General features: G+C 43.6%; 1 protein-coding gene across 1 annotated transcript in view; it reads right to left on the bottom strand.

The window, feature by feature from the left end:
- The window catches only part of LOC120530685, a 98074-nt gene that overhangs the window by 21967 nt on the left and 53998 nt on the right, over positions 1-22109 (bottom strand). Inside the window, exons 2-4 of the mRNA XM_039755106.1 lie at positions 9130-9206; positions 8883-9027; positions 2575-2748 (exon numbers count right to left, since the gene is read on the bottom strand). Of these exons, the coding sequence (XP_039611040.1) occupies positions 2575-2748; positions 8883-9027; positions 9130-9183 (373 nt within the window). The 5' untranslated portion in view covers positions 9184-9206. The remainder of the gene's footprint in view (positions 1-2574; positions 2749-8882; positions 9028-9129; positions 9207-22109) is intronic.

Consider the following 22109-nt stretch of genomic DNA (forward strand, 5'->3'; position numbering starts at 1 on the left):
ATCTAAATTCTCTAAAATAACATGGAGTCAAGATGAGGAGGTCCGTAAAGTACTCCTGTCCACCACACTGCCTCTTCACTTAATCCATGGGTCTGCGCTTCTAAGAAAACTTTCTAGAATTTGTGTGAAATTTGACCGTGTTCCTGAGTATAAACAGTAGAATTAAATTTAAAGCAATAGCAGGGATTCACTGGACGAAACCCCCTTTGTACGAGGATGAGTCAAATATTATCCACGCTCCAGTTATATTAGAACTTCAGGGGGCAGCACTGTCTTATCAGCACTTTCCGTACGAGATCCCTGTGAACATATTACGTCAGTTCATTTATAATTGTGGTGCGAGAAACAATGGCTGCCGCGCTTGTGATTTGCCTGAAAGAAGAGCAATGTGCAGTGATTTGTTTTTTCTGGTATGAGAGTGTGCCTGGTGCTGATACTTATTGAAGAATTTGTGGACAGTATGGAGAAGTGCATATGAATACATAGGGAAGTTCAAGGAAGGTTGCACAAGTGTCAGCCATGAAGAAGGATCTGGATGCCCGTCCACGTCTACGAATGATGACAACACTGAGCATGCACGTGAAATGATTCTGTTGAAGAGCTGAGTGACAGTAGATGATGTGACAAATCATTTGTAAATCAGCCGTGGCTCTCTGCCTACGCAGTAATCCACGACAGACTTGGGTTTCAAAACGTTTGTGCAAAAAGGGTACCAAAACAACTGAAGAGCTAAAGCCTAATCTTCGGACAAAACAGAAAGGACTGTTATCCAAGGGCATTGTGCTTTTGCATGAAAATGCACGTCCGCACACCGCTGCCAACACAGCTGACACTACAAAAACTATTTTGAGGTGTTACAGCATCCTCCCTATACTCCTGATCTTGCCCCATTGGACTATCACCTGTTCGTTTCCCTGAAAGAAAGCCCTATGAGGATGAAGATTCACGTCTGATGAAGAGGTGAAGACAGCAGTGCACTCGTGGCTCGCAACTCAGCCTAAAACCATTTTTTAATGAAGGAATATGGAAGCTTATTGACAGATTAACAAAGTGTATTGAAAAGCAGGGAGATGATGTCGAAAAGTAAAAGATTTGTCTTTTCTGAAAATTGATTAAAATAAATTTGGATAATTTTTGACTCACCCTCGTAATTGAAACATCTCAATCTGTTCACCTCTTATTTGTCATTTACTTGAACTAACAGGCCCAGTCTCTTCAGTCGTTCCTCCTCTCTTGCTCTCCATGGCCCCAAGTCAGCCTACAATAAATCTTCACTATCCGTGGATGCCATTCCGGTGGATTTCATTATTTGCTTCCATGGCCCATTTCACAACACCCACAATCTGTTGCTGTCTGTTGTGTTAAAAGCTCTAAAAGGTTATGATAATATCCCACATGTTCACAGAGTTTTGATGCTGTTTACCAGAAACATTTCTTAAATTTCAATAAAGGCAGTGAAGCATAGTGCTAATGAAAGCGGGGTGCTGAGCCCAAACACATTGAGTTTTGGTACACAAAATTATGTGTTTATGGTAACAAATGGCAAAAGTGTGTGTGGCACACCAAGGGGCCCACCAGAACCTAACCCTATTCTTCTAGTATCAATAGTTCAGCATTTGCGGTTTCAGTTTTTTATTTTTTGGAATCCAGATCATTTGACTGGACTGTAGTTGCTTTCCTCTTAAACCAGTGGCTCCCATCGCTTTCTATGACCCACACCCCTAGAAAACATTTGATTTAAGTTCACCTACAACAGTAATATTACATTTGTAGATGAAGTTCAATTTCTCAGTTTTGGATGGATGGATGGATGAACCACATACAGTACTGCAGGTGAACAAATACGCTGTGGTGTAACGGTCCCACAGTACGCCAATATCCTCCCTTTATGGTGCTCTGGTGTTTCAGCCCTTATCCCATGTTGAAGCACTCGCTGCTCTCCACCATTCAGTTAACAAAGAAAGGTCTTTTACTACAGCCCACTTTAGACAGTTTCACTGCCATGAAGACAAAGTTCTGCTTCTTGCTGCTCATCCTTTTTTAACAGAGTCTCCTGGACGTTGCCGCCCTTCAAAGTTTTCAGCTGCCAAAATCTGCACACTCTTGTAGTGCTGCTCCCAGTCCAATAATGTCATCTGTCTTATAATAACAGAAGTGGGGCACAGCAATATGAAGAAAAGGGCCTGGGACATTTTAAGGGCACATGTGCCATACAGGATCAAACCAAATGGATAACATAAAGTTCACAAGGGGAGAGGTAAACAGACGAACTTTATGACTTAATGGCATCTGTGTATCCTTTGAAACTGAAGACACGTGGGAAAAAAGCAGGCTAATCCTGGCCAGGGGACTGAATTACGAGTACACAGACCCAGCACTCCTCCAGAGCTCTCTTTTAAAGCTTCCCATACCCCTGCGCATGCACCAGGCCAAAGCGTCGTTTTTAAAAATCCACATATGCGTCTTCATTTGCTGAAAGTCGTAAGGAGAATATGGAACTCCTGTGACTGCTCCCCCCACACAAAGAGGGCAGAGTGGAAGTGCTACTCTTCAAATTTCTTTGCACTGCTTTACCCCATAGCTTGAAACATGCCATATAACCTTTAATCATGCTGCCACGCTTGGCGTAGGGAGCTTCAGCTGCACGTGTTGCTTTGGAGACATGTCTCCGTGTCACATCTAGAGTGACTGAAGATATAAAGGAAACACGAGGCACTTTTTTGTAGATGAGTTTTCCACTTTCTTTTCCTACAGGGTTATCAGGTATAGCTGAATTACCCCAATAGAGCAACCATGCGGTAGAAGTAAATCATCACTGGTTGGTAAACGGTTTTCACCAAGGTAAATAAATCTTGTGGACCAGGGTAGCCTTTACCTTCTAGGTTATATCCCAGAACACCTGCTGTCGACACTGAAGTAAGCGAGTCCCAGTTTGAAAAGTGATGGGCTGTGCAAACTATCAGTTATAATCAACACTTGTGTGGACGGTCCGAGTGTGTGTGTGTGTGTGTGTGTGAACTCTGATCTTAAGCTATGGATGGACAATAACTTCCTCAAACTTAATGCCAATAAACCTGAAGTATTACTGGTAGGCCCAAGCTCCCAACCTACTAAGGCATCTAACATCTCTGTTTCTATTGATGGCACACTCGTCACACCTGCTCCTGTCGTCAGACATCTTGGTGTTTTGTTTGATTCCCCATTCTACCATCTCCGTCACGTTGCCCACCTCCATCCAATTCTGTCCTTTAACACTAGAATTACCAGAGCCTATGAAAAAACTCGTAGATCAGTCCCACCTTAAATCGCTTCGCATCTCTCCATCAGCGTCTTTTGTCCTTTAAATGTGTTGATAAGCAGCAAGCAGCCTGCTATCACATCCCCGACCGGCGCACAGTTTTCTCAGCTCAAGTCTGTTTACCTGCGTGTCAGTTGCTTGGAGTTGTAAAGGGTGAGAAGTCAAGCAAAATGACACCTTTTATAAATACTATATCGTTATTTGGAACACTTGCATTTCATGTGTGTTCCGTGTCTACATAGATCTATGTACACGCATCGTTAAAAAAGAAACATTTTTCATGTTTTAGTCATAATTGACAAAATGTAGACATGAAGTTTATAATGTGTGAAGCCTGAACTCCAAATATCAAAGAAACAGTTTCACAAAAAATACAAATATAATAGAACAAGTGCACTTTTATTCAAAAATATAACTACAGAAAATCAACCCACGTTAGAGTGCGATATTGACACGCATTTGCTAAGAGTGCTGTGGTGGCGCAACGGTATCAGCTCTTGACTGGTAGTCTGAACTTTACGGGTTCGATTCCAGATGAGTCCGTTTGGAAAAGTGAGCTGCACGTGTTCCTACTATTTTAAAATAAAAACATACATTTGATTCCAGTCTGTAACAGCCGGTGTAATTTATGATACTTGTAAAGGTTAGCTTTTTTTTTTTATTCTGTTATTCTCTCAGCCGCATTCACGATCCCAACTCAACCCCCTTACACCCCCCCCATTTGACAGTGCTGTATTCTCAGATGCGCTATAACAGAGGCAAACTCAAATCATGATGACTGTCCTACATCGGATCAAGAATGCACTTTGCCATCACTGTACTTTGTAAATGTACATGGGAAGCTCTGCACTCGTGAATTTATGCTATAGGAAGTAAGTAAATAGATAATATCTATATAGTAATAACAGTAATTTTATTATTATATAGCAGCTTTCCTGTCTGCCTATCATATACTGCCTTTTCTTCCTATCTATCTATATACCTATCCCCTTAGCTGTTTTTTTATATATCTATTATACAGTGCCCTATGGGGTGCCAAACAGGCAATTACAATGATTTTCGGAATATATAAAGTCAGAGTTAGAATATATAAAGTCCCTCCCGAATACGTAAAGTCAAGGCCCGATTATATAAAGTCAGCGTCGGAATATATATCCTCATTCCTGAATATACAAATTTAAAGTCAGATTATATTGATACTGATTGAAACGACTTGGGCACATTTTTAGTAAACTCAATGAGTTCCTACTACAACGTAATGAACCAAGTTAACAAAAACATCTTCAGAAAAATATTTGAAAAAAAACCCACTGTTCAGTTAAATCATTCAAAATGATGTACGAGCCCGACATTTTGAACACTATATTTATTTATTCTTTTTGTACGGGAGCGTTTTTGGATGAACCTCACAAGCCCGATTGACTCTGAGTGGCTTCTGTCGAAGTTTACCTTTCACTAGTACGAGTGAAATGACAAGCACGGAAATTTTATATATTCGGGAATGATTTTATATATTCCAATGCTGACTTTATATATTCAAAAATGATTTTATATATTTTGAAAATCATTGTAATTGCCTGTTTGGCACCCCATAGGGCACTGTATAATAGATATATAAAAAAACAGCTAAGAGGATAGATAGATATATAGATAGATAGGAAGGAAAGACACTATATGATAGGCAGACAGGGAAGCTGCTATATAATAATAAAATTACTGTTATTACTATATAGATAGACAGGGAATTCAGGCAGGCAGAACGGCAAAGGTAAAAAAATAAATAAATAAAAATAAAAATCATTTTCTCCCCAGCGGGGAATCAAACTCGGTTCTCTGAGGTACGGCAAGTCTGCTGCGCTCTGAGTGACGAAATCTTACCAGTACGTCATGGAAGCTGTAGTGACATTCTTGAACCTTTTGTGAAAGTGTTTATTTGATCTTTGGCCTTTAGGCTTCACACATTTTATAGTTTATGCCTACATTTTGCAACACTTATTACTAAAATATGAAAAAGTGTCTGTTTTAACAATGTGTTTACATAGATTACTGTAGAAACGGAACAGACATGAAATGCGTGTGTTCCAAATAACAATTTATTATTTCCACTCTAAAACTCCACTTCACTCCCAGATAATCAATCAAGGCGTGAGCTGGGAGAAGTTCGTGCACGTTCTAAGTCGGTGGGGGGATGGAATAGTCGGCTGCTTGCGGCTTGTCTTTATCAGCACATTTACATGAACAAAAGACGCTGGCGGAGAGGTGAGAACGGTTTTAAGAAGCGATTTAACGTGGGACGGATCTACAAGTTTTTTCGTAGGCTCTGGTAATTCTAGTGTTAATGATGCTCAAACTCTGGTTCATTGTTTCATAATGTCTCATATTGATTTCTGTAATTCCCTCTTCATCGGCCTCCATGCAAAATCTACATAGAAGCTTCAGCACATTCAGAATTCCGCAGCCAAACTCAGTGTTCTGCTCACATCTCCCCAGTTCTCTCTCAACTTCACTGGTTACCACTTCCATCAAGGGTTAAATTCAAGATTCTGCTTCTCACCTTCAAAGCCCTACATAACCTTTGCCCTCCTCTACCTCACTCAGCTCCATACACTCCTTGTTGCTCTCTCAGGTCCTCGCTCAGTCATCTCCTTACTGTCCCACGCAGCAGACTCTCAGCTCCTTTAGTATTCTGGCCCCTCTTCCTCAGTCTCTCCAAGTTTGCTCCTCTTTCTCCACCTATATATCTCAACTCAAAACTTTCCTCTTCTATATACTTTTGCCTTATGTGTAAATTTTACTCTGTACGTAAAGCGACCTTGGGTTTGTGAAAGGCACTCTATAAATGTAACATTATTATTATTATTATTGTGAGAGATGACCAATCCAATAATGAACTTGGCCAGTCCCACTCATCCGATGATAATATAAATAGACTATGATTAATGAAAAGTCCATTTGCAGCTTTAACTTGTTGTGACTCGTGCAAGCGCCGTTCCTTTTCTTTTGAGAGCTTCTGTTTCTAAAGTTACAAAATCTCCACAATCTTTATGAATGGCATCCAGTTTTTGTTTACCTGAAAGTCTTGTGTATCTTGTCATTTCATTTTAGTTTACATCTCTTTGCAAAACTCACGTTACTCCATCTTCTTCTGAGGTTTGAACAGCAGCTTACTTAATCTTAAGGTGTTTTAATATTAACACCAACACGTTATTTCAAATGTGTCAGGAATGGGACTAAACTCATCTTAAATTTTAGAAAACTGTTTTCCAGGTGCTTCACGTTCTGCCCTTCATTTTGCTATACATTTAACTCGAAACAGATAAATATGCTAATCTACACTCAATAACCCCTAATGACAAACATGTTCAGAAAGGCTTGCAAATTTACTAAAAATCAAAAACTGATTATCTCTAATTCTTGGAAGTATTCAGACCCTCTCACATTGTGCTCAGGTGCCTCCTGTTTGCTTGAATTCTTCTTGAGAGGTTTCCAGAACTTGACTCAAGACCACCTGTGGCAAATTAAATTGAGTGGACATCATTTAGAAAGTCACACGTGTAGCTGAAGGTCCCAGAATTCATACTGCAAACCAAGCCATGAAGTCCAAGGAACGGTCTGGAGATCTCCACACAGATATACTTGTAGTGAGGGACGGTTCAGGGCAAGGGGGTCAAACCATTTCTAAAGCTCCAAGTTTTACTAAGAGCACAGCTGCCTAGTGGTCTGAATAATTGTGAAATAGAAGAAACTGGGAACTACTAGGACTCTTCCTGGAGTTGGCTGTCCAATCAAATTGAGTAACTGGGCAAAGAGGACCTTGGTCAGGGAAATGACCAAAAACAAAAAAGTTATTAGAGCTTCTGAATTCCAGTGTTGAAATAGGGGAGCCGGTCAGAAGGCAGACCATCTCAGCAACATTTCCACCAATCAGCATTTAGGCATTTATGGTAGAGTGGCGAACTCCCGCTTCAAGTCTGCCAATGACATTTACAGGACTCTTGACAGCATGAGGAAATAGATTCTGTGGTCTGAAGAGATAAAATTTGAACTCTTTGGGCAGAACTCCAAGCACTATGTCTGAGAAAGGCACCTACCTGATACCATCTTAACGGCAATGCATGGAGGTGGTGGCATCATGCCATAGGGCAGTGTTTCTCAACCTTTTGTGGTGTTGTGGCCCACCAGGAGCGGGGGGGTGAAGTGGTCCCCCCTTTGTAAATCGAACAAAGTCTTCCGGGGTGAAAATACTATTAAAGTAATGAAGCTTAAGCTTCAGGGCCTCTAATCCTGGAGGGGTCCTAGAAGAGACTTTAGTCCACACTCCTAAAAGTTTTGGGTGTCCACGGTATGAGAAGAGTTTTTTAAAACATATTATTAACAACATACTGTAATTCAATGCAGCAATTTCAATCAACACCTGAGATGTACCGATTACATTGTTTTTTTTTTTAATTCTGGTGATCTGGCATGGAACAACTCCACTGGAGAAGAGAAAAGTGGTTACCCAGACATCACTGCTGGTTGGGATGGGGCCTCCATAACAGTTCAAGCTTCAGGGCCCCAAAAATGAAGGTCAGCCACTGCAATCATCAAAGTGGGGGAAACGGAGTGCGATTACCTGAGCAACCCACTTGTGACCAACTACCATTACAAACAACAGCAGCTAGTGACCCACCAGCAGCAGCATTCAACCCAACACTGGGACCCGACTCAGTGGCAGTCAAATACAGAGAGGTCCTTGAAGAAAAGCTCCCCCAGAGTGCACACCACCTCAGAATGAGTGTGTAAAGACAGGAAGATGGTGTGTACAGGCACTTCTTAACCAATCTAATGGTGCTTGAGAGGTATCTGCCAGGAAGAATGGGAGAATCTCACCAAATCCAGGTGTACAAAGCTTGTAGAGACAATGGGGCTTCTAGAAGGGTCTGAATACTGAATAGAAATAAGAAATGTCTTTTTTTATTTTAATAAATGTGCACACCATTCTGGAAACCTGTTTGCAAATTGACACTATGGGTTAAGTGGGAGGAGTCTAAGTAAAGGGGTCCGAATACTTTCTGAATCCACTGTCAGACATTTTTTTTTTTTTTTAACAAATGCTGTTTACGAAATGCCTTTCACCAAACCTACACTTCCAATCATTTCTTCCTTATTTTTCTAATTCTGTCTGTCCGTATTTTCCATTTCTGTCTATGAAGGCAGCAAAATCCGATGTGTGGAAGGATGATCAGCCAGCTCAGTCAGCCACATTTTGCTTCTCTTGCATTTCACCCCTACAGCAGTATAGGGGGGGCAGTCTGAACGCATTGTGCATAACCAGCACCGAAGAGCAAAGAAAACAGCATCAAACATTCAGGCCCGAAAATTCTGCATTGTTACATCTCCAAATGGGTGGCTTTGTTTTTGCTATTTATGGCCGAATATTTTCAAAGGCCGAAAATTCAGTGCACCCCTAAATGAAAAGGTGCATTTCCTTGTTTTTGGTAAGACAAACAGATGAAAACATTAACATCAAGCCCCGCCATTCCTGGTCCGAGGTCACACAAACGATACAAACACACCCTTTATTGGCCAGAGGTGAGCGAGCCGCACCTGTCAAGCCGACACCAGAGCGGACCTCCAATTCTTACCTCACTATTTGGGTCCTGGATGATTTTATACAGGGCAGGAACTAGAGACTTCTTGTGATGAAGCGTTGCAGCATAGCTGGAAATCTGAGATTCAGGTAACACCTGCAAGCATAAAATGGACAGAGGTGCTTAGAAAGGGAGCCAAGGCAGAGTGTGCATTTCGTAAAAAAAGAATAATCCTCCCATTCTGCGCCTCAGGTTTACCTTGAATTCTGACAGCCATTCTTCCACGACTCCACGCTCGGACCCCAGCATCATCCTGGAGTGCTCCGTTTAGCTTCCTGCAGGCAGAAAGACACAATTGAAGGACTGTGAAACACGACAGCAGCATTAGTCACCCCGCACCACTCATGGACTGTAAAACCCCGGCGTCATTCTCATCATGCTGGCATTTACATGGAAATCCACGTCTCTCTCTCTCTCTCTAATGTAACATTTCACAAGGGCTTTGGGCACGGATTGAAAAGCTCTTGCTAAGTACTGCGGTTGATTAACACGGGCCGGCCTTCAGGCCACAAACCTCGACCTCGGAGGAGCGAAGTGGAATGAAGCCCTCACCACCTGTAGGCGTCTGCGATCCCGAGAAGCGAACGCTCAGCGACCCAACACTTGGAGGTGTGAATGCTCTGAAGCACCCCACTTATCCACTGGACGGGTATGGAGAGACGCTGGTAGCACGACTCGGATGGAAAAAAAACAACAAAGCAGCTTTGCCTCTGGCGGTTTGTAAATCTGGTTTTACCAGGCTGGTGACAACACAAAGAGAGGGCCGTCTGTTGTCACTTCTATAAGGAGGTCCAGGGGCCTCGTATCCAGGAGGGTCTCGTCTGCATGGAAACAAAGCAAAGCAAAGCAAAATATGGGAGAACACACCAGCAAGAGTTGTGCAGATACACAGGATTACGTTGAAAAGATTGTGCAGCCCTCAAGGAGAGAGAAAGAAAAAAAATAAACGTCAAATTATGTGTTTTAAAAGCATTTCATTCAGCTTCTTCTCATTTACGGCTATTCCTATTCTGGGTTTCCATCATACAGTATTTTGAACTTATTCTTTACCATTAATTTTTTTCATTTATTAACTATTGTGACAGACAGACGGGACGCCTACAGAGTGGAAGGATACGGAAAGGCAACCTCTTTGGGACACTACTTCCACCAAGACGTTAGATGGCAGCTTCCCTGCAGTGTTGCGGTGCCCTGGATTCCCACAGGGCACCATGGGACAGGTAGTTTAACAGGACAGCCCTGCTGGGTACCGTGGGTGCTGCCAGGGGACGCTGCAAGAGAACCAAGGGGAGTCATGTCTCGTTCATAGCCCGGAAGTACTACCAAGTCACAGAAATACTTCCGGGCTGAAGAAAATTCAAGTTCTCCATCCGACCTGGAAGTGCTGGCAAGTCATGTGGATCAAAGGACAGAAGCACTTCTGGGTCGGGCACTATTTAAAGGACTGTTGAGAGCCCAGCAAGCGAGCTGGAGTCGGGAGGAGGTGGAGGTGCGGAGGAGGAAAGAGAGAATATTGGGATTATTGTTGTGCTTGTTTACTTGCCTGTTTATTGTGGCTGTGGTGACTGGAGAGCACTGTGAAGAAAATAATGAGAAGAACTTCTTGGTGCTTTTACGTGGTGTCCTGAGTGTCTGTCTGTTGGGGTTAAAGGGGCAACTGTGCCACCTAGCGTTTACACTATAAAACACGTGGTCATCAAATAAAGATGGTTAGCATAGAGCAAGCTGAACATTCTGGCCAGACATGCTTTCGTTTTCGGTATGGAAAAATGCCGTCCCACAGACAGTGCATCGCCAATGTAACCTTCATAAGTAGAGCTCCGTAGCTGAGCAGCGATGTTTGCATATGTGTGGAAGTTGCGAGTATTTAATGACCTCCTTGCTTGTCAGCATTTATTGTCATTCTTGTATTCTGTATCATGCAGTATGTCTGGCATGTCGAACAGCCACACTATTAGCCAGACACTCAGTCTTGTCTTTGGCTGGACACTCAGGAGATGTCGCCACTGCATTTCTTTTTCAACACCACCAGGGTGCGAAGATCTGCATTTTATGAGCATGAACGAACGATTCGGAGTCAGGACAGGAGCTCAGGCGTTTGTCTTTCTTTGAGACACGTGCATTCTTCATACTCCACAGATGGTGCTGCTGTTGTTTCTCCTATGACCAGCCTCAGCAATGCACTTCATGCGTTGAGAACTTTGCAGAGGTTGCTGTCACCCCAATTTTAATAACATATTATAAGCTCTCGATTAACACTAAGAGCACAGCTCTAGCCTCAGTGGACATGGCGTAATCACGTGACAGACACAACCCTTAGCATTTTATATATAAAGGCAAGTTAAATTGCAATGTTTCAGGCATCATTTTGAGAAGCCGTCATCACAGCATGATATCTGTTGCTACACAGTATGTCTCCAAAGTGATGCAATTAATGTCACCAATGCAAGACTACAAAAAACAGCAGATCATGTATGTGTTTCATTTATTGATAATTTTAACATGTGCATTTATTAAACCAAAATAAATTACAAGATATAAAAAACGGGTGCATGATTTACATTTCTCTAACCTACTCATTATCTACAGGGGGCAAATTGTGGATGACGAAACGTGGCAGCGACGAAATGTGAGGGGCGACTTTTCCGTAAACCATTTCAAAAATACCCAGAAGAAAAAAATGCCAGATTTGTAGAGAGAGAAGAGCAGCTCAGATTAAACCGGCTGAAATCAAACAAATCACCAGGACCAGATAATATTTACCCTCGAGTTCTTAAGGAGGCCAGTGAGTACAGATATAAACCTGTGACACATATTTTTAGGAAGTCACTGTGCATGGGGGAGATTCTAAAGGAATGAAAAATGGCAAATATCATCCCATTATATAAAAAGGGTGACAGGGCAGATCTGAGTAACTGTAGGCCAGTAAGGTTAACGGGCATCACAGGAAAATTAATGGAAGTAATTATTAAGGATAAGCTTGAGCAACACATGGCAAGGACAGGAGTTATTAGGAACAGTCAGCGTGGGCTCAGAAGAGGGAGGTCGTGTGTTACTAACATGTTGGAATTCTATGAGGAGGCAACAAAAGGATACGACCAGAGTGGAGGAGATGAGATTATTTATCAGGATGTTCAGAAAGCATTTGATGAGGTGCCACATGAGAGGTTGGGCATCAAATTAAAAGAAGTGGAAGTTCAGGGTGGTGTTTTTAGATGGGTGCAGAATGGGCTCAGAAACAGGAAGCAGGTGATGGTGCGAGAAACCTCATCAGAATTGGGTTGGGTTAAAGGTGGTGTCCAGCAGGGGGCAGTGCCAGGGCCGCTGATATTTTGACTGGTGAACTACGTTGGGCTGACTACCATATACACTCGTGTTTAAGTTCTCCCATGGATAAGTCAGGACTTGATTTTATCGTATAATTGCTGGTATTTTATAATGTCGGTCGTATAAGTCGAATGCGGAAAACTCACGCTATTGGTCTAAGAGATTATGATATGCTGACGCCCACCTGAAAGAGTAACCACAGTGTATTGTGCCTACGTGACCACAAGGTAATACCTGAACTATTCTGAAGCGACGTTTGCAGAGTTTTGTGTATCTCACACCCTCACACACCTTTATCGTACGAGCATCCCTTATCTACGATGGAGCGTTCGACCAGAAGAAAATATGAAGCTGGTTTTCAATTAAATGTCGAAGTGGCAAAAGAAATTGGTAACTGCGCTGCTGCAATAAAATTCAATGTGTCTGAAAAAGTGGTGCAAGATTGGAGGAGGCAAGAAGATATGAAGAAAAAAAAATATAAGTGAACAGGCATATAAGTCAGGGTCTGATTTTATGATCGATTTTTCAGATTTCAAGACCAAACCTATACGCGAGTATATACGGCAGATTGTTCTAACGTTATAATTACGGCAGAAAGAAAAAGAAGAACAGCAACACCTGCGGAGTGTCAATCAAACTGGAGAAGGTGATTAAGTGACGAAGAACCAGAAAGAATAAGATGAGTAGATGCTGAAGCACTAAAGTCCTATTTGAATGAGATTAGTTTTACACCAGGAGATGGGGTACAGTCATTTTTTTTTTACCAGAGAACCTCTGTAATTTTAGTCCCATCCAATTCTTTCATGTTAGTAACTTTTCGTGGACTGCGCGTCTCGGTAAAAAGTTGGTATAAAATAAATCGCCAGTGTCAACCAACATGTCAGCAAAATTCCATCATAAGAGTTACAGAGGTCCTCCAGTAATAATTACTTTATCCACAGCGTGATGTACTTCTTGCTGTACACGCAGATTAACTTGGGGGACACACGATCTACTTCCCTTGGGGAAGAGGAAAACCCAGGACTCCAGTAACCCAAATCATGGAGAGACCCCACGGCCTGGAGGCACTAAGACAGCAATGCTCGCTGGCTATGTGAAGTTTTCTGCGGTGGCACTACATCAAGACTACATAAAATTATCATGACAATATAGGAGAAGAGGAACTCACACTCTGACAGGCTCAAGAGGCGTGAAGGACGATACGCGCCGATGGCAACAAAGCAGTCAAGCGTCACCTACTTGAGGCCGTCCGTCTTTTGCCACCGAGCCAACATTAGCCTGCACGGCACGGGCCCAGTGCTCTCTGGCTTTTTAAAATCTCGTTTGCCTGCTGCCAGATAAAAATCAAACGTACCAAAGTAAAGATTAAGGATATGGAGTTAAAAGGGCCATTAAAAAATAAGCCCAGATGCTTATTCTGCTCAGATAATGGGCCTGGCAAGGTGCCGACACATCAGAAATGCAAATTGTGCAATGCTTGCAGGGCCGTCTTGGAGGATTAGGAAGCAGGCGTGCAATCGCCTCAAGTGAGCTGGATCTTGGCGCCTCAGCATCTGCAAGTGTAACACAAGGCTCAGCACTACAATGACAGGAAGGAGGCCGAGATTACGCAGTTTTGTCTTCACAAATTCCCTCAACTTTGACAGAAAACGAACAGAAAGTGCCGTTTCATTTCCTGCCGATGGTGTAAGAATGGAACTCGACAGGAAGGCCAGCCGCCGCTGACTGGAGACACAAGCCGAAGCAAACACAAGGTGGTTCAGGGTTAGCAAACTACATAGGCGACCGGAGAGGTGCTGGCACAGCAGACGCGTTGCCAACAATTCTAACAATTCTGACCAACTGGCAAAGCCGGGTGGGCCAACGCCTGGCCCTCACCTCACAGACATCCACCCCTTGGGCTTACAGAATGCAGAAGATTCTTCTCTGAAGAGCAAAAGGGTCTCCTGCTGAGCCCCCAATTGCGGGAAGGTAAACGCATAATGAGCGGCTTGGCACGAGAAAAGCTAACAAGTAGCTGGTGGGCCGACAACAAAATGAGCAGGTTTAAATGAAATCAGGGAGCAATCAAGTAAAGCGAGCGGAAAGATCAGCCAGCGCCGCAGCACCCGGCTCGTTGCGCTACTTGTGTCCGACTGGCACCACGTTTGTGAGCAATGCCCACACCAAATGTGCCTGGCGCGGTGTCACCACCTTCATTAAAATCGGTCAAGTGAGTGCAGCTGCGGTCAAACTGCCTGCTTTGTCCAAGGTTACCAGGCCCTGTAGGGGCCGCAGCAGAAACCCAAAACCCCCAGACAGAGCCGGGCCAAAGACTGTCCCGGGTTCAAATGAACTTTTGTTTAACATAACACAACTTGTGTGACGGGTTTCTTCCACAACTCAAAACCACACATCTTTATCTTTCCTTTTTTCTTCTCCACCACTCCTTCCCAAGTAAATGTTGTCCTTCTCTTCCCCAGACTGCAGCTTGCTTAGGTGAGGTGGGCTTGGGGTGGGGGGGGGTGGAGTCCTCCTTTACACCCAGATCTGGAAGTACTTCCTGTGCATCAGCACTGTAATGAGAGAGCCTCCTCCCAACAGCACCTCAAGCGCCCCCCAAGGACCCCACCAAGGCTGCCCTTCAGAATTATAGAGAGGGTTGTGTGGTATACCAACATTTTTTTAAATGGCCTGGTACCAGCATTTTTAGGACGATAACTTTCAAAGACATTGTACTCCGGTCTTCCTTCTTCCATTTTCCAACATACTGGAGACGGCACAGGCAGCGGGGAGACAAACTTCACCCCTGAACAACAACAACCACCTCAAAGCACTGGGGACTCCAAAAGAGAACCACTCCATGTATTGACAACGCAGTGTGGCAGGGAAGGAAGACACACCATGGAGGTCGGAGTGAGACCGGGAGAGGAGTCACCCATCATTTGCTCTGTTACCACTTTCATAAAGGGCAGGGGTCTCCAACCTTTTCTTCTCCCGAGAGCTCCTTTTACGAAATGAGAATGGCCGAGAGCTCCTCATGTTTTCTAACGTTTCTTCTCATCGCTTATTTCAACCCAAACTAACTGAATACGCTTGTTTTGCCTGAACATTTACAAAATGTTGGTGACCACAACTCATATTTTGCATTAAAGTTCACCTGCATTTTGTATGTCTGTGTGCATTTTCTAGTGTCTCTCACACTATTGAATTAAAACATGAATGCTGTCAGAACAGAACAATGTAATTCCAAATCCACCGATCTGACTTCTTCATTTGTCACTGTGTCACTTTACTCACATGTCCAGTCGCATGTGTGATGTGTTGTTTAGTTCGTCAGATGACTGGCACTGAGGTGTCTGGTGGAGTGGAGCCACTCAGCTTCACTCTCATGGAGTCCTTTAAATGTTCGTCTGTCCGTCTTGTTCTGAACTTTGACTTCATGACACTCACGTCAGACTCTCAGAGGTATGGCGACCCAAACAAAGCAGACATTTTCAGGGCTACTTGGTGAAGATTCTTCTAGTTATCTGGCTCTACTAAGCTCCAGAAATGCTGTTGAGACTTTAACTGCACATTATTTTGAAGGTTTACTAATATATATATATAATAATAAAATCCAATGTCTGTCTGTCTGCTTTTCACTACTTCACGGATTTAGATCGGGTGTTTTTTCTCTAATTTGCTTGAACATTCCAGTTGATTTTGCGACTTCTCTCATTTTTCTATGTATCATAGTTCGCTTGCGGTAACAATTTGTGCAAATCTGAGAAACACGCAGAGGGCTGAAGTGGAGGGGCCTTCCTCACTCACTCGCCATCTTCAGGGTGTGTGCCTTAACTCCGCTTAGCTAGCGAACGAGAGAACGCTTGAATTCAACTTTGTTTGATATTTTAAATACACTGTTACTTAGGTCTTGATGAGTTTGAGTCCAGATATTCTCATAGTGTCTGCCACATTGAAAAGACAGATTGCAATTCAGATTATGGATTGTGATTTTGTGTTAAAAGGATCGCGATACGATTTTTTGGAAAGATCGCCCACCCCTAATTTGACTAATCAAGTTTTCAAATTTATGTAGGATTCATTAACCCTTTGGTGAGCTACTTGGAAAGGGGTTGTGAGGTACGGGTAGCTTGCGAGTGACGTTTTCGAGACCCCTTCTCTAGAGAGTGAAGGTCAGTAGGACCACCAAGACAGAATGCATGTGTGTGAATGAGAGGGAGGTCAGTGGAATGGCGAGGATGAAGGGAGTTGAGTTGGCGAAGGTGGATGAGTTTAAATACTTGGGATCAACAGTACAGAGTAACGGGGAGAGTGGAAGAGAAGTGAAGAAGAGAGTGCAGGCAGAGTGGAGTGGCTGGAGAAGAGTGACCAATGGCCTCACTGGAAACCAAGGGGGATGCCCTGTGTTGGTCTGGGGAAGACAGGGTCTTGAAAATACTCTCTTCCCTGGTCCTTCAATACACAGGACGCCCTGGCCAAGTAAGGGCTCCGGCCATCCGCCACAATTGCTATCAAACCCGCAGCTCCATGTCTTCTATTCACAGTTGAAAGTGACACTCACTTACTTTGACCACAGTTACGTTGTGCTTGATTGAGGGAGAAGATGGAAGAGTGAAAGGGACGGTCTATAAAATGGAAGGGAGACCAGCTATGTTTGTAGGGTTTGGAGATGGTGGCACTGACAGGAGGCAGAGCGGGAAATGGTGGCATTTTTCTATGATTTTCACTTGGAGTAACGGGGTTAGACAGGATAAGGAATGAGTATTAAGAGGGACAACACGGGTACAACGATTTATTTGTGCCAATCCGAGAGACACGCAGCGGGCCGAGGGGAGGGACCTTCCTCACTCACTTGGCATCTTCGGAGTGTGGTCCTTAACTCCGCTTAGCTAGCAAATGAGAGAACGATTGAATTCAACTTTGTTTGATATTTTAAATAAAGTGTTACTTAGGTCTTGATGAGTTTGAGTCCAGATATTCTCTTAAGTGTATGCCATGTTGAAAAGAGAGACTGCAATTCAGATTAAGGGTCGTGATTTTGTGGTAAAAGGATCGTGATAGGGGTGGGAGATCTTTCCAAAAAATCCTAATTTGACTAATCAAGTTTTCAAATTTATGAATGATTCATTAACCCTTTGGTGAGCTACTTGGAAAGGGATGGCGAGGTACGGGTAGCTTGCAGCCAACGGCGTTGGAGACCCCTGGTATAGGGAATGAGGTCAGCTGGAATCAATACTGAGGTTTATTACCGATCCATCACTTCTCCCACATAGCCCTGCATGTGTCCAAACAGGTGGTACACCAGAGGGATTCTGCCACTTAGTGTGCTGGGGGAACACGCGGGCACTGAAGTTAGTTAGAAAACATCATACAGGGTGAGCCGAAATGAAGTACCCGGTTTCTCAACACCTTTACGTGAGGCAGACGCAGCCGAACAGTCCTTTGATAGGCGATCCCCTTGTAGTTTTCAGTTGGCCACATGCCTAGGTCCAGTACCCACCGTGCTTTCACTGTCGAAGCGTTCTTCAAAAACAATAAATAAATCATTACTACGCAAGGCGCACTCAAAACGCACGTCAGCATTTCTAAGGTTTAACGGCTAAAGGTACAAACAGCAGCTCTTTACAGCAATGGGCTACAGAAGGCACCATGGGCTGGACCTTGAAGCAGATGGGCAATAGCAACAGGGGGACGGGAAGGGTGCAGAGGAGTTCAGGATCTCCAAAACTGGACAAATGAAAAAATGTGTTGCCTGCTCTAATGAATAAAAATATTTGATAAAAAAAAATGCACAGGGCAAAGTCAGCATATGGCATAACCAGCATGAGCCCATGGATTCATCTTTTCTCGTGTCAACAGGGAAGGTTTCTTGGCAAACAGAGCACTTCAATACCAAATGAATGTCAAGTCAAGATTACTCAGAACATCTGACAATAAAACAATATCAGGAAATACATACAGTAGATGCACACAGTGGATTCACAAAGTCTTCAGACCCTTCACTTTCCACTTACATGATTATGTTGTACATTTCATTAGAAATAGAGCCATTTGCCATTTTTTCCCCCAATAAATGTTCACTCAATCACCCATAATGACAAATGTGAAAACAAGTCTTCAGAAAGGGTTTCAACTTCATTAAAAAATCAAACCCCGAAATCTTTCCTTCATAGAAGTATTTGGACCCTTCATTCAGTGCTATTCAGTAGAAGCCTCGTTTGCAGCTTTGAGTCTTCTTTGGAAAGTCTCCACAAGCTCTGCACACCAAGATTTGGGCAGTTTATCCCGTTCTTCCTGGCTGATGCTCTAAAGCTCTGTTAGATTGGATGGGAAGCGTCTGTGCGTGGCCATCTTCAGGTCTCTTCACGTGATGTTCTATGGGGTTTAGGTCTGGGCTTTGTCAGGACCACTCACTGCTGTCCAACACACTGCCTCGTGACTTAATCCATGGGTCTGTGGTTCTGTGTGTGAAGAAACCTTTGTAGAATTTGTGTGAAATTTGATGTTCCGGAGTTTAACAGCAGAATTAAATTTATAGTAATAGGAGCGATCCACTGGACGAAACCCCTTATGTATGAGGGTGAGTCAAAAATTATCCACACTCTGGTTATATTAAAACTTCAGTTGGCATCACTGCCTTATCAAACGACCGACATTACAAAATACCGGAAATCATACAGTAAAAATCAAGCCCCAACTTATCTGCAGGAGAACTTAAACACGAGTACCTACAGTAATGAAGTGAACAAGCATTCTAAACAAATCTAGACCACACTTGTTTGTTCATTAACAATATACAATAAAAACAGTAAAAGTAATAAAATGACACTTTAAAAAGTTAATACCAAAATGTCTATCATCAGAAATACTTTAACTACAGCATGTGGAGCTGAATGTATTTGGTCGTTTGACAAGCTTTAACATCAGCTACTGATGAACCGACATCAATATACAAATACAATTACTAAAAATGGCAAAATGGTGGGCAGCATCCGTTTACTAACAAACAACATCCATTTGTTAAAATATAAAAACATAAGTTTAAAAAAAGCAGTACAAAAAATTCCGTTAAAACTATGAGCTGCAGACTTATTCAGTCTTGTCACCCTCGAGTCATGCTGTGCTTTGTCGTTGCTGTTTCATCCCTTGTCTTAAATACTGGTGCATCTTGTACATCAATGCCTTCTGCAGTTAGTTTGACTTTTTCCATTACATCTTGGCTGCACCGGCAGCCCAAGACGACGGACAGTGACAGATTGTCTATGTGTGCTTCTTCAAATTCCGTAAAGTTCCTAAGAAGGAGCTCCGTTCTCGACTGCCAATGTTTTTTCACTTTCGGAGAAAGTCTTAAACATCTCCACAAAATCAGCAATCTCCGGGTTCTGTTTAATGAAATCTTCTACGTCCGTTGCTATCATTGTGTCACTAGACGGATATAAATGGCTCAAAACTGCAGAAACTTATGACGAGATCGACACCCAACAATTCTTGCTTACTTTTGATTTTTATGCAAAACGTTTCCAGGTTTGAAGAAAAAAAAAAAAGGAGGGTGACTCATGAAAAAAACAGACAACAGGCAGAGAGAGCAGGCGCAGTCATTAGGCATCACCTGAGGGGCATCGTTTATGTCATTCAACCCTCGGACCTTGAAAACTAATGATACTTAATGATTGTGCTATAGACACTGAGGGGTGTCGGGGGGGAAAAAAAAAAAAAAGGTTTGGAATTTCTTGCTGCTATTGATGTTAGCCAGAAGTAAAGTGACGTTGTCATGAAGTTCAGCATTCCGCAGTCAGCTTTGTCAGCTACACGTGCCGACAGACCGCACTCTCTTCAAGTTCCATTATAACAAACTAGCCAACCCACGACGTACCATACGCCGCATAATCAGGCCGCTTTTTAAATGATTTTTAAGCACAGAGGAAAAAATAAACATTTGAAAAATCCGTAATTTAATAAACCACAAAGAAAGGTAACATTGCAACAATGCACGCTATGAACCAACAAACAATTGTTCGTGACTGAAAACCGGAGGAGCGCCGTAGCGTCTTCTCCTTCCAAAGCGAAGGACGGGGTTGAACGGCGCTCGTTCAGTACGCACTGCCCGCTTATGTGCCCGCCCCCAACTCCCTACCTGTGTACAGTCCACACGCACCTGTGAGTCACGTTGACTGTCAATTTTCCAAACACCGCCTCAGTCAGTTTCCACGTTGATTTTTCATTGATTTTTGCGGTTTCGGCTGCTTTTTTATATATAATCCACCAAGTCACCAGACCATGGTGGGTTTACAAAGGGTAGGGACGAAATCAGTGTGAGCGTATGACCCGCACGTACTGGGAAATTCTCGTTCGTAGGGAACAATTGCAAGCCACGGTCTCCATCACGAATGGGGTTCAACGGCTTACACACGCCTCACCGCGCCGGGTAGACACACGTTGATCCATTCAGTGTAGCGCGTGCAGTACCGACATACAAGTGCATCACAGACCTGTTAATGCTCAATCTCACGTGGCTGAAAGCCACTTGTCCCTCTAAGAATTTGGACGCCGACCGCTGTTGGGTCGCGGTAACTATTTGGCAGGCGGAGTCTCGCTCGTTTGAAATAACCAGCCAATGGCTCCACCAACTAAGAACTGCCATGCACCACCACCCACAGAATCGAGAAAGAGCTATCAATCTGTCAATCCTCTCCGTGTCTGGGTCGGGTGAGGTTTCCTGTGTTGAGTCAAATGAAGCGAAAGGCTTCACACCTGGTGGTGGCCTTCCGTCAATTCCTTTAAGTTTCAGCTTTGTAACCATACTCCCCCCTGAACCCAAAGACTTTGCTTACCCGGTTGGCTGCCCTGTCGCGGGGCCTGCATTGGTGAAGCAGGTGAGACGGTAATGAAACAGAGGCACAGGGCTTATTGGTTTCTGAAGACTGGTTCCTTCATTGGGTTTTAACCAATGCACGGAACGAACCAACACACAATCGTCCGTGTGGGCTGGAGGGTGGAACGGGAGGAGAGGAGAAGGACATCCACTCCGCTCCCTCCGTCATGCTACTCTGCTGATTTCTCGTTCAGTATGCACTGCCTGCACATGTGCCCACCTCCAACTCGACACTCGAGTCGTTGTCGTCTTTGTACAGTCCAGATGCACCTGTGACTCACGTAGACCTTTCATTGCCTTTCTATATATAATCCACCAAGACACCCGACCACGGTAGTAGCGAGGTAGGAGTGTGTACAAAGTGCAGGAGCATCTAAGAAGACGCGATGTTTGTCGCGGATGCTAATTGCTGTATGTAGCGTGTAAAACAGTTTGCTAGGGTGCACGCATCGTGTGTTTTAACCTCAGTTGTAAAGGAATGTTTAAAGGATCCCATGGGATACCCTCGCAAAACCGTTTTACACGCTGCATATGGCGATTCACCTCCGCGAGAAACATGCCTCTATGAACAGTCAGCGAGGGCATGTTGCCTCTACGACAGACGAATATAAATGACGCCATTTTTTCTGTGTCCACGCGTCTGAGTTGGTGGGCGTGGCTCTGCGAAGTTGTCGCCGTATCCAATGGTCTTGGAGTTGGTGGGCGTGGCTCCTTCCTGCGCGCCATAGGTGTCTCACTTGTCGGCGTTAGTGAATCCACGCCCCCTCCGCGTGCTTTCCATGGTCGTCTTGCCTTAGTGAATTATATAAATAGATGATTTTTTTCAGTCACGAGCACTTCATTCTATCAGAATTTGACCTTAATATGCCGACAAATGAACATCGACACCCAACTCCAATTCCAAACCCCATGAGTTTTTAAACCAGCCAAGTACAGACTTCATGAATGTCACAGGCCGCGTCTCCTTGCCACCCATAGTAAACATCTATTAAGA

Source organism: Polypterus senegalus, chromosome 6 (genome assembly GCF_016835505.1).
Source record: "Polypterus senegalus isolate Bchr_013 chromosome 6, ASM1683550v1, whole genome shotgun sequence".
Classification (NCBI taxonomy): domain Eukaryota; kingdom Metazoa; phylum Chordata; class Cladistia; order Polypteriformes; family Polypteridae; genus Polypterus; species Polypterus senegalus.